Below are 13,217 nucleotides of genomic sequence, written 5' to 3'. Positions count from 1 at the left end.
CCTGATTGCTTGAAAAAATCAACAGTGTAAACACCACTTACAATAAGTTTCAGTAACTTGTTTTTAAAAATGTGTTAGTTTCAAAGTAGTCCTTTTTGAATTTATTTAATGATCAAAAATACATAAAAATATAATTATATGATCTTCACAGAAGGCAGGAGCTGTTTAAAAACTGAAACTGTGTGTTGAATTAGGCAGCAAAGACTTTCAGAGATTTATAAGGCTTTGGTTGTAAATCAATACTTAGCACAAACACTCTGTTTCCATCTTTCCCTTCTGGGCTATTTCCCTGTTCTGAAACCGATTCTACCTCAAGGGCAGAACCTGGACTTTTGCTTTTGTACATCAACTACCAAATTATCCAGTTAACAAATTAAAACAAGCAACAAATTAAAAGCACTGCCGACCAGGAGCAAGGCAACAGTAACAGAAATAAAGGGAGGATAGGAAGAGAGTGATGGGACTAACTTAAAATGGAGATGGAGGAGAGAGAATGCACTGCATGGTAGAGGCCTCTGGCTAAAGGTGTAAAGGCTGTCGGTGCACACTGTGCCCTCCCTCTCCAAGGACACCGTGATACCACATGGTCGCTGAACAGGGGAAGACAGTCAGAAACTGTGACCTCCTCGATGGCCTATTGCCAGTTAATTAGTTAATGGGCTACATTATCCAGGAAGCAGCACAAAATCTCATAGATATTCCACAATATCTGCACATTGGCCAAAGCAATCTTAAATTTGCTCATCCATCATCCCCTTTCTCTCCCCACCACTCCCCCAGAATCCTGTCTGCAACTGCAAGAGCCTGGTAGCACTTCCCCAGTAAAAGTGCTCCCAATAAAAATTGATACAGACTGTGGATTCCTTGAGTTAATATAACCTTGATCAGTGTCTTTATTGGTGTGTTATAGATTGGGATTGATGCGTTATAGACTGGAGCTGTTGGTAATAAATTGCAATGTATTTTCCAAGCATGGCTATGAAGGGATGTTGTGGAAATCTGCCCATGCTTTTTAGCTCACACATAGACTGGAGCAGGAGTTTAGTGTCCTTGGAGCTTAGAGTAATTAAGCTTCATCTCTGATTAGGTTCCAAGTATTATGGAGCTGTAAACTTTACAGACCTGACTAAATATTAACTCAGCAGGTAAGCTGTGTAATGTCAATTAAAATGGTTGGATACAGACATTGCCAGATGTTTCAGATGCTTATTTCAGCAAAGAAACCATCTGACACCTCAAATCTTCCTGGTGTTCCAATCTGGTGAAAATAGGTACCTTAGACAAATCAAGGTTTGTAAAGAAGGGAAAGTTTCAGTAGTGAGCCATGCTAAGAGGCCTAAAGGATGACATCTGAAACAATCAAAACCAGAAATTGCTGGAGACGCTTAATCAGAAGGGTCACTGGATTGAAACATTAACGTTGCTTTCTCTTCACAGATGTTGCCAGACCAGTTGAGTTTCTCCAGCAATTTCTGCATTTTCATTTCAGATCGCCGTTGTCCACAATTCTTTGTGTTATTGAATGATGACATCTGTTCTCTTTGTTTTCCAGGTGGAAAGGAAACGCCATATTGGGAATGACATTGTAACCATTGTATTCCAAGAAGGAGAGGAATCATCACCGTCTTTCAAACCATCCATGATCCGTTCCCACTTCACACGTATCCTCTTCCCTTGTGTTTCCAATATGCTTACTCGACAAAGCCTGTGAGGCTTCGGTTAAAAGATTTGTGCCTGCTACAGATTATTCTCTCCTTCATTTCAACATCCTTCACCTCCCACTCAATCATGACCTGTCTACTATGGGAGACTTCACTTTTAAGCCTGTTTTCTCAAAAGCTTTGTCCATGATGTTACTGTTTTTATTTTGCATTGAGCTGTACATCTGCAGCTTCAATTTGCATCAGACCTTGGAATGGCTGACAATTTCCATGCCAAGGAATTGGGTTTGTAAGTTGGGCACACAAAATAGTCAAATGACCCAGTTTCAGCAAAAACACCAGTTCACGAGCCCAAATCTGTTTCTTCGTAAAGTACACAAACATCGATTGCATGTTTCTTGACTCCTGTGCTTTAGTGTAGCCTGAGGTCACACGTGGCATGTCCATTTGGGAAATTCCTGACTATTTGTCAAGTGTGTGGTTTCTCAGTGTACATATCACGGGTACTGTGACCCAACTTCTCCAATACCTTTTCAATAAATCACATTGAATCCTGGAAATACGAAGTTAGTGTGTACGGTGTGTAGTTGGGCCTCTGCAAGAACCTCCTCACCTGCTCTGATAAATAAAAGGCATTTTGCTACTCAACGTGCAATGCCTTCACCCTTTGCTCCACCTCCTACTTTAATCATAAATTACAGGTGGAGTTTCTGGCTTTCTTTTTATGGGATGAGGCATTAACGTTTGATCAGAAACTGAAATGTTGAGATATCCTTGTTTCTGTTTGAACAGTAATGGCTTATTACCATAACCTTCACCCTTTTTAACATGAGCATTCCACTGTGTTTTATAGCTAAAGCTGCATTTCTCTGTCTAATCTACATAGTATTAGCTGTTGGATTTTTAAAACAATCCATCATAAGATATAGGTGCCACTGGCAAGGCCAGCTTTTGTTGCCCATCGCTATTTGGTACAAAACTGTGTGGCTTGCTAGAACAGTTAAGAATCAACTCCACTACTCCGGGCTGATTTTGTGTTCTCTCTTTGTTGCGGACGTTCTGCTGTTGCAATTGAGGAACTCGCCGTTTCTTGAAATTTTCTGTTTTTTTTAACTCTGCTGCATGAGACCATCACCTCTTTCTTGCAATAAATTTCCTCCTGCACTCTTTGACCTCTTCTACAATGTATCCTGCCACATCTGACAATGTACCTTTACTGTGTTTCTATCACATGATAACCGTACCCACCTGCTGCAGCATTGAAAACTATTACACACAGCTTGTGCAACTGATTTCAAGGTGCGCAGCTGTGCAGTGCACTTTGAATTTACCAAATTTTTAGATTTGGTTTTCCCTTACTTTTTATGACGCTCCTCCACTGCAGTGCGAAAACACAGTAATACAGGAAATGCACTGCAAAGTGTCAGCAGAACACAACTACTTAAGGAGAGAGAGAGAGACTAAAAGGTGAATCTAAGAAGTAGTTTCTCTTGCTTGGCATTATCCAGACATCCCAGAATTCAAACTACAAGAAAAGAATAATCGTAAGAAGTAAAGAAATACCAACAATAAATGTTCTAAATATCTCCCTGATGTTAATTCTGCATTGGTTATGGGTGACAGGGAATTATTTGTCCAATTTAAATCAGAATTTACCATTGAAGCCACCAGCACTGTGCCATGTTATAGTACTCTTTTATTTGCGAAGAAATAATATTTTTTTCCTTTATTCACTCCTGGGATGAGGGTGCCGCTGGTCAGGCAGCATTTATTGCCCATCCCTAATTACCCAGAGGGCAGTTAAGGGTCAGCCACTTTGCTGTGGGACTGGAGTCACATATAGATCAGACCAGGTAAGGATGGCAGTTTCGTTTCCAAAAGGACATGAGTGAACAGATAGGATTTTCCTTGACAATTGGCAATGAATTCACAGTCATTGTTAGATTCTTAATTCCAGACATTTATTTGAATCCAAATTCCACCATCTGCCATGGTGGGATTCGAACCCAGGATCCCAGAACATTATCTGGGTCTCTGGATTAACAGTCCAGCAGTAATATTATTAGGCTATTGCCTCCCCCCGTAAATCATGTTAAATGACCTCTTGCCCATTAGATTCAAAGCATAATTTTATTAAAAACTATATAGTCCTTTTTGTATTTCACTGTTGTGTTAATTAACTTCAGTATTGTGTTATAAAGTGCCATTTCAAATAAAATTGCATTAAACCAGAAAATTTTCTCCTGTCAATAGCTTGATTTGAGAACTTAGAGTGGGGGCACAGATGGTTTTATTAATAAAGTCAAATTATAGCTTCACCGATACAATCTATAAACTGTTTAATTGAAATAAACATTGAGTTATTATCTGTGATTCTTTGTTGATATAACAATCACTCACTGAAAGACCAGTGAAACAATTCTAACTTTGTATTATTGATGGTGGAAAAAGTGTTTCGTTCTTTAGCCTGTGCCACAGATATTTTTGCCTTAGTCCGATATAACAAGCAAAACGATAGCTATCGGTAAGTCAAGACTCTCCCTTCCTTTATGTCTTTGTTATATTCTATTTTGAGGGAAAGGGAATTAAAAGGTGGGGATCACAACATTATGGCTGGATGTCAGGCAGTGTGCAGTAACACCTGTGATTCCTCACTGGGGGAGCACGTTGGGAACCAAGCCCCGCTATTCCATGGATTTAGGAGAATGATGGGGGATCTTATAGAAACATATAAAATTATGAAGGGAACAGATAAGGTAGAAGCAGGGAGGTTGTTTCCACTGGCAGGTGAAACTGGAACTAAGGGGCATTGCCTCAAAATGAGGAGGAGAAGATTTAGAACAGAGATTAGGAGGAACTTCTTCACCTAAATTGTTATGAATTTGTGGAATTCCCTGCCCAGTGAAGCAATTGAGGCTACCTCACTGAATGTTTTTAAGGCAAAGATAGACACATTTTTGAACTGTAAAGGAATTAGGGTGATGATGAACGGGGTGGGGGGGGGGGGTATGGTGGGATGGGGTGGGGAGCAGTGAGTGGAGCTGAGTCCACAAAGAGATCAGCCATGATCATCTTGACTGATGGAACAGGCTGGTTGGGCCATGTGGCCTTCTCCTGCTCCTATTTCTAATGTTCCTAAGTGAGTCATAATAAATTAAAGACTTTTAAATAAAAAGTACGCAAGATTCCCTCATTTTCTTTTCCTTTAGACTCAAGTTGATAGAAAGCGTGGACCAGATTTCTGTCAAAATTAATAGATTCCAGTGACGGGCAGTGAACTATCAATATATCACTCTAATTTATTAAATAAAGCCATACAAGCACATACAGAAAGACACAAAAAGGGTGCTGTGGCTAGAGGGAAAGACTGGGAAGTAGTTCAGTGGTTCTTGTCCACAGGAGTTCACTAAGATGATTTTGTACCTTCTGGAGAAGCTGTTTTCCTCCAGGTATTTTCACTTGTTTTTAGGAGGCACAGGGTGACTGTTTCATACTTACAGATTTGAAGCCATATATTACAGCAACTGATGAGAAGAAACCCATCTCTTCAGGCTTGAGGTGTTCCTTTAGTGCCTCTGACCAAACATTTACACGTCCAGGCTATCTAGCTACATGGGAACCATTCACAAAGTCAGTGGTTGGCAGAAGGCTTTGTCATCAACAACTGGTCACCACTGCACAGACCAATCAGCCAGTTGTTGCTGACTGAATCTCTCTTCGTACATATCCTCTGGCCCCTGTTTGTCTCCACTAATTTCTCCCATTGCCTGAACAAATAGCAGCATAAACACACTTAACAGTGTCAGGTAATTTGCTTTTTTTTAAAAGTACAGTTACCTTTTCAACAATTGTTAATTTTTAAAACTTTCTCCAGTTCAGCCCACAATCAAAAATACAGAAGAGTAATAAGATGTTTTTTTACTGCATATTGAAGCAGAGCCAGTGGAACTACTGGGCAAACCACACAGTGACCCAGGCCAGCTAAATTTTGAGGTATAGTTTGGGATAGCCAGCAATAAACTAAATGAGCTATTCAGCAAACCACATGAATAACAGGCATTAGGAGCAGGAATGAAAAATCTAGATTAATGGATATGTATCCACTGACAAACGTATGGGCTTCCAAGTTGCAGTCATTCCAAAATGTCTCAATATATTGTGTTCTATCACAATTCTAACAATACCTCCTGATCTTGGTTTCTCTACAGACTTAAGATATTTTCTGAAGAAAGTGTCCCATTGTTTGGACCTCCTCTCCCTTCTCCGCCAGTGTTTACAGATCATCATGAGTTCAGGGACTTTGTTTTAGTTAAATGTAAGTCTGCTATTGCTACTTATGCTCAGAGCACCACTGTATGATCTGTACTGAAGCCATTATAAGGTGGGTAAAGGTGGGGGGGGCAATGATTAGAACTCTAATGAATTTTAGTGCTTGAAAAGCCTAAGTCAATGAAAGCCATGCTATGATACAGGATGACCTTCCTATCACTGGGCTTTAGGCCTGCTGATTGTCCCTGGATGCACCTTCCATCCAAGCTGGGATGATCTCACATAAACCACAATATCTCTGATGATGAAGCTCTCTCTTAATCTACTCCTCTTACATAAAACTGGGTCTTCATTACTTACCTGCTCTCTAGATTTCAGCGTGATTGCCCAAAGTATACTGTTTCCAATTTAATGTTCACAAAATGCCAGAAAAGCCGCCTGAATGAATGGCAAGTGATTGGTCCTGCTCTAGCTCTGGTTTCTTTCATTTAGAAATCAGATAGGGACTGAAATTTCCCAGGTCAGCAAAGTTATTTCAAGGATTTCTCATTTTTAAATCTAGTGAATATGCAAACATGGGTTAGGAAGGGCAGCTTTGAAGGAATGGGTTTGTCTGATTTCTCATTAGAAGCTGTAGTAGAATGGGAAATAGGTATGCTAATGATGAAGATTGACATCAGGGAGAGAGAAACATGTGATCGAGACTTAAAGAGAAGCAGGGGAGAAACCGCTGTGCTGAAGAACTGTGTTCAGCGCAGTGTAGACCTTTGGGCAAAAGCAGAGCTTGCAGTGTCACAGACAGCCAGAGATCCTTAGTCTAAGGACACCCTAGGGATGAGAGAGACTCCAAGCACCTGCAGCTCCGACTGTAAGTGTAGACACTCCAATGTTGGGGAGAATCAGGAGTGGATAGACTCCATGAAGGCTCAATCAGCAGGCAAGAGTCATGAGAAAAGCACAATCCATTGATCTAGCTGCAAGATTGGGTTACCATGGAGTCTTCAAAGCATGGTAACTGTCGAATCTGCAAGACCTGATCGCCCGAGGAGTCTGCGGAGATGGTTACTGTAGAGATCTCTCAAAACAGAAGAGGTTGAGGCCATGTTTCTACACTGAAGAAATCTTCTGCTGCTGAGAGTCTCTGTTCAAACAGACTTCTTGATTTGAATAACTGGAGCACCACTGAGGCACGGGGTAAAGTGTTTTAAGATATTTTCAGTCTGAGAAAGCTCCTTGAGTCTTGTCCATTTCCCTTGCACTCTGTACGATGCACTTTCAAAAAGGAGATCTGTGCTAAAGGTGCTGTGTAAAAACAAGTTGTGGGTTCTCAGCAATTGCTGTGTAAGTTAGAGACTGATTTTTCAGACATTGTTTCATGTTCTTATGGCAGCTTTTCAGGAAGTGTTACTGATATTGTCTATCAGTCATTGGTTCAGTGGGAATGTGGTTTCGGAATTGTTGATGCTATAATGGAGTGCCATTTAAATTTCAGCCCTATGAGGAGTGAAGCCAGGTTAAAATGGGCAGGGTGAATCACAATGTTAATTAATTTAAAAGCAGCAGGAAACCCACTGGGCCAATAAATCTACTATCATCGGATTACATCAGGCTGCAGGATAAAAATGGAAAATTACAAATGTAACTCTGCAATACTGCTACCGATTGAAGAACTAGAGTTCATCTTACAGATATTTCCCCTCAGCATGTAGACTGTTGATTGACACAGGCAGTAAACTCAAATCAAGATACAGGTTTCTCCTTGCTTGGCTGTCTTCCGCCCACATCTGAACAGAAGTAAAGCTGTGGATGTTTTGAGAAGGTTAGTTCACTTGCTTTAGTTTAGTCTCTTCACCAAAATGAGCGAAGTGCCTAAACGCCACCCACAGCATGAGAGCATTTGCTCAAACTGTTTCTACCTGGGAATACCTGTAAGCCAGAGCTAATAGACGCACTTATAGAATAACGCAAGATATGCAGATAAAAATAATCAACTGCACAATGGTTAGAGCTGGGGTACCAAGCCAGTTGAGAGCACCCATTGCAGTGTTGAATGATCCTGTCTTCCCAGAATCCTTTTTTCTATTTATTCACAGGATGAGGGCGTCGCTGGCTAGACTAGCACTTATTGCCCAGAGGGCAGTCAAGCGTCAATCACATTACTGTGTCCAGAGTCAAGTGTAGGCCAGACCAGATGAGGATCCAATAACTGACAATGAATTCATCATCATCATTAAACTCTTATTCCAGATTTTTAATGAGGTCAGATTCCACCGTCTGCTGTGATGGGATTCAGACACAGTCCCTAGAACATTACCTGGGTCCCTGCATTAACAGCTCAGTGATAATACTGCGAGGCCATCACCTCCCCTTTGTTACCAGGTAGAATTTTCCACCACAGATATGTAGTTCTTCAAGCTATTTCAGATTGACCGTACTTAGGTTTAAAGTACTCACGGACATAATCAGTTCCACTGCCTTCACTTTGTTAGTGAAGTGACTTTGCTACTTGTAATTTCCTCCTGCTGGGTTGTTGTAAGTTTTAAAGCATTGTCAAGTGATTTAAACATGAAGATTGATTCTGTTCTATGATTATGATTTTTCCACAAGTAAAATACAACTTGCCACGACAGGGATTTGAACCACTTCACCAATGTACTGTTCCCTGTTTAGCTTAGTTTAAATTTTTGTGCCATCTTCCAGACTGAATCATCCAGTCATATATTCAAGAAAGCAGACATCATGTTTCCTATACATTGTTAAATTATCTCAGGAACTTACTCACAAATGCAGGTGGCATGAATACCGTTGTACAGACCCGTAGAGTATTACAGCACAGACACAGACCCTTCAGTCCAACACTGTCCATGCTGACCATGATCCCAAACTAAAGTAGTCCCACCTGCCTGTACTTGGCCCACATCCTTGAAGGCTTTCATTACCTTCACTATCATTTGCATTGGCTCTCGGTCATCCAATATTCTGCATGGGGCTCCTAAGAGATGTACCTTCTCCCTGCTGTCCACCCAGCTACTTTTTCTTCTCCTTTTTGATTGCTCCCTCTGAATCATATGACCCCACGATCACTCATTCAGCTGATGCTCATGGTGTATTGTCCCCCTCTATGGTCACCATGAGGCCAAGTATAGCCTTATTTTGAGGCTGCTCCCATTAACTGTGCCGTATCCAGGAAGAACTGAATCCTTATGCTGTCAGCACTAGTTCCAATCAGCATCAAGGTGTTTAATGTCCCCGTCATTAGTGCTATTGCTGCTTTCCTTGCTTAGAAATAGCTTGACTACAACATACAGTTCGGTGCATTTAAAAGCTGTCTTTCCAGGAGGGCACATGCTAATGTGAAATTATTGGCCAGAAATTCTCGCCTGTTCTGCATTTGTCTCATTGTAAAAGTCAAGGTAGAGAAAGGGCTCATCCAGTGAGATAAGTGTATTGTGGAGAAATTTCTACCAGATGTGTTGTAACTTTAAATCAGCTTTTTCTATGAGACAGTTGGCATTCACTGCACCGTTGCTTGGCTTTGATGTGTCATTTTCAGTAATAAATGGAGAGAAAGCAACCCTGGAAACCCCAACGTTTGCTCAGAAACGTCAGCGTACCTTGGATATGTTAATACGGTCTCTGTATCAAGATCTCATACCAGACTTGCATAAGGTACAGTAGTTGTGGCTGCATTTTACACCAATTCCCTACTCCTGGCAGAAGTTTCTCTTCTGCCAATTGACCTAAACCATTTGCAAGGTTTGAAAATCCAATTAACCAAGAACATGTTTACTTTGATGCCCAGAAATGGATTGCGTTCATGCAACTGATTTCTTTCAACGACAGTGAAAGAATATTTTGCTGAACTTCAGTATGAACTAACTATGACTAGCCATTAGTATTGGCAATAATTTGCTGAAAAATGTATCTATGAAGAGTTTTCATTTTTCTAATTTTCCTGTTGCCATTAGAATTACGGTAGATGTCTGTACGATACATACAGTGAGTATAAAATGACATTTGACAAACTAGATATGTCACCCCGCATATTTAATGCTGTTGTCTACTTGATAATCAGATTTGGTCACCTAATCAATAAATAATAAACACACAAGGCTGTGGAGGCCAGTTCTCTGAATATATTCAAAAAAGGGCTAGATAAATTTTTAGCTTTTAAAGGCATCAAGGGGTGTGTGGAAATAGTAGGAGTTAGAGAATCAGCCATGATCGAGTTGAATAGCAGAGCAGGTTCGAAGGGCAAAATGGGGTCCTCAAGTTTCTAGTTTCTATGTTTCTAGAAAGTTTTCTGCCAACAATTGAAATTATTATTACAACTTTAACTGGAAAATCTTATCTGAAAGTAAATATGACAGTATTAGCTTTATATTTTAAGGTAAGTTTAGGGTTGGTCTAAGGTGCAGAGTTGTAGAATGTCACACCTATAAACGATGTTGTACCAGCATCCTGTCAAGTCGTTAATACAGCCTTAGTGGACACGAGCTGCAGTACCCCAAAGATAGTCTCACATAGAGTGAGTCCAGACCTTACCTTAGCTTCTGACTCACTGTGGTTCAACAGATGACTGCTATCATTGTTGTCCAGTATAATTTGAGTATCATGCAGTTCCCGTGGTCCAAGTTTCTGAAAGAGATTTCCTATCAATACAGCGAGCATACAGTGACTACAGAAAACACTACAACCACAAATTAAAGCTACAGCAAAGGATTTTGAGTTGTACTATCATGAATTGCAAACTATTGGGGAAAAAAAATTGGTTCGAAATATACATAAGTACATATAATACATTGAAGTTGAAAAATTAAGACTGTAAGGATTTGATTTTCAAACAATGCATAGTGTTATTCAGTTGCAATTATTAATGATATCATATAATGCCATTATTTAGAGAATTCATTGTTAAGCATTTTTATTTTATGCCAAATGTTAAGAATACACTCACTTCCTGGGTTAGCTATAACTTTGTTACTGATGTGTGCATAATGCAGTGAACCACTCTTCTATGTCACATTTCTTCCTTAGGAAATGAATGAAATCCAACTAGGCTGGATAACAGTGAGATAATTTATCTTTTTCTTTTGCATTCGAATGCATCAGTGTTACTTCTTGTACTAAAACTGACAATTTTAGTGTATTCTAACAGCATCAGAAGTAATGCTAGCCAAACAAATATTAATCCTTTCAGACCGAATTTACTCAGTAAAAGTATTCAAATTGTGCACAATTCCATTGGTTCATGTTCTGGCTGAAACATTTGAAACTTGAATGGGATGGAATCACCAGAAAATTTCTGTTAACATTCCTCCCTAAACTGAGCATCAAAATTAGAAAAACTTTAAATGTTAGATTGCTGATGCAAAACAAAATCTGTCTCAAAGGTTTAATATTGCTTTGTCCATGTTAATAATGTTCATCGTTCCATGTAACTGCATCTGCCACTTTAGCATGGTTTTTGAAAGTGATTAACTATGTGTCATCACCCTGTCTCTAACTGGAAGAAAAATTGAGTTTATAAGATTAAACCTAGCCAAGCCACTAGCACTATTGATCATTGTCATGAGTGGAATCGGCACCCATTGGATAAAGGAAAAAAAAATTAAGTCAACAGGCAGTTGACTCATGACTGAAGAGTGAAAGTACATCAACATGTTTAACAATCATATTGTACCTCTTTGCAAGAGCAATAAAACATTATAGGCAGTTGTTTGACCGCGTTGGGTACGTGTGCTTGTCAGTGCACCAACAGTTCTTCCCGCTACTCTCTATAGAAATCCTACTGTCCCATTTTTCTTTATTTACTCACAGGATAAGGGCATAGCTGGCTAAGCCAGTATTTATTGCCCATCTCTAATTGCCCAGAGGGTAGTTAAGCAGCAGTCACATTGCTGTGGGTCTAGACTCATCTGTGGTCCAGATCAAGTAAGGATGGCAGCTTCGACTTCTAAAGGACATCAGTGAATTAGATGGCTTGATCAACAATTGACAGTGGATTCAGCGACATCATTTGACTCTTAATTCCAGATTTTTGTTGAATTCAAATTCCACCGTCTACCATGGTAGGATTCAAACTGAGATCCTTAGAGTTTTAACTGGATTCACAGTCCAACAATAATACATATAGCTTATTTTGGCCTTTTTGATGAATCATGGCCTAAAATTCATTGCAGCTATAAATATTTTAATGTCTCCTTTGCTGCAAATGGTCATCCTAATTTTGACTGTCTCTGACATAATTTATATCGGCTGCATTAAATGTCAGTACAGAGTTGACTATCACAGGGTCAATCTCTGTCTTACAAGATGGAAAGCTGCCACTGTCAGGTTAAACAAAACTATTTGGAATGAATGTCCAAATTCTTACATTGTTTGCTACTGCAGACATTCTTGATACGTGCTGTGAATCTAGTGTCAAATATTATCCCGTCATGCAAGTGTGACTATAGGTTAAAGGGACAACTATCTAAGACTGATGCTAATGATGCACTAATTAATGAGTTAACAATAGTTTGCATTCTGTGATGATGGTATGGGAACTCTGTGAAAGCCAAATTGTTACTGAAATTACCATAGTAAGAAATTATGATTGATTTGAAAGCAGAATCTGAAAATTATTAAAATGGACTATTACTGTACATCTGTAGCAGCACATCTGATAACAAAGTTATTTTATACCAGTAAGAGATAGACATGGGGAAATGTGATAAAGTATTATAGAAGCTATTCTGCTGATAAACATCACACCAGATCAGAAATCTTTTAGCTTTGCCCTGATACTTTAAAAAAATTATGAATAATGAAATTTTAAATGCTTCTGGCATGTTATTTCTCATAAAATGCTAGCAATGTGCCAGCGAACATTTAATAAGATTCCATCGATGGGACAATGTAAAATTATAATCTGCGTTGATCAATCACAATCAATTGTTTGTCTTTCTTATTTGGTGGGAGATGGGGATAAAATGAGGCTTTTAGACTTATGACATTCAACAATTTATCTTCCTGGTCAGTGTGTTTTGATTGTGAAACGGCAAAATCCATAGCATTCGATGCTCGTGGATTGTACCGGGTAAAGAACAGCTGGAAGAAAATGATGCTGAAATGTGTTTGCTCTTTCCATAACCTCTCCACCAAGCCTGTTTTCTTTAATGTTCAGATTTTTTGGGTGTTTGGGGTTGGAGGAGGTGTGTAGGTGTTGTTCTGCAGCCAGCACCCTCTCTGTGATAATTGGATCATAATAGAATGGATTGTCCATGGCATGTTAAAGGAAGTGAT

The 13,217-nt window shown here is 39.6% G+C and overlaps 1 protein-coding gene across 10 annotated transcripts in view; it reads left to right on the top strand.

Annotated features, from left to right (window-relative positions):
- The window catches only part of garnl3 (GTPase activating Rap/RanGAP domain like 3), a 387,754-nt gene that overhangs the window by 297,788 nt on the left and 76,749 nt on the right, over window positions 1–13,217 (top strand). For 6 of the 10 annotated variants that reach the window (XM_048558880.2, XM_048558883.2, XM_048558877.2 and 3 more), the window contains 5 exons: window positions 1,553–1,661; window positions 4,140–4,185; window positions 5,870–5,976; window positions 9,484–9,599; window positions 10,968–11,000. In XM_048558880.2, the coding sequence (XP_048414837.1) occupies window positions 1,553–1,661; window positions 4,140–4,185; window positions 5,870–5,976; window positions 9,484–9,599; window positions 10,968–11,000 (411 nt within the window). The remainder of the gene's footprint in view (window positions 1–1,552; window positions 1,662–4,139; window positions 4,186–5,869; window positions 5,977–9,483; window positions 9,600–10,967; window positions 11,001–13,217) is intronic. The other 4 variants (XM_048558881.2, XM_048558886.2, XM_048558884.2 and 1 more) reach the window with 1 other exon arrangement.

This window comes from Stegostoma tigrinum, chromosome 29 (assembly GCF_030684315.1).
Source record: "Stegostoma tigrinum isolate sSteTig4 chromosome 29, sSteTig4.hap1, whole genome shotgun sequence".
Classification (NCBI taxonomy): Eukaryota; Metazoa; Chordata; class Chondrichthyes; order Orectolobiformes; family Stegostomatidae; genus Stegostoma; species Stegostoma tigrinum.
The sequence above is the reverse complement of the archived record's forward strand: the minus strand, read 5'-3'. Positions and strand labels throughout refer to the sequence as shown.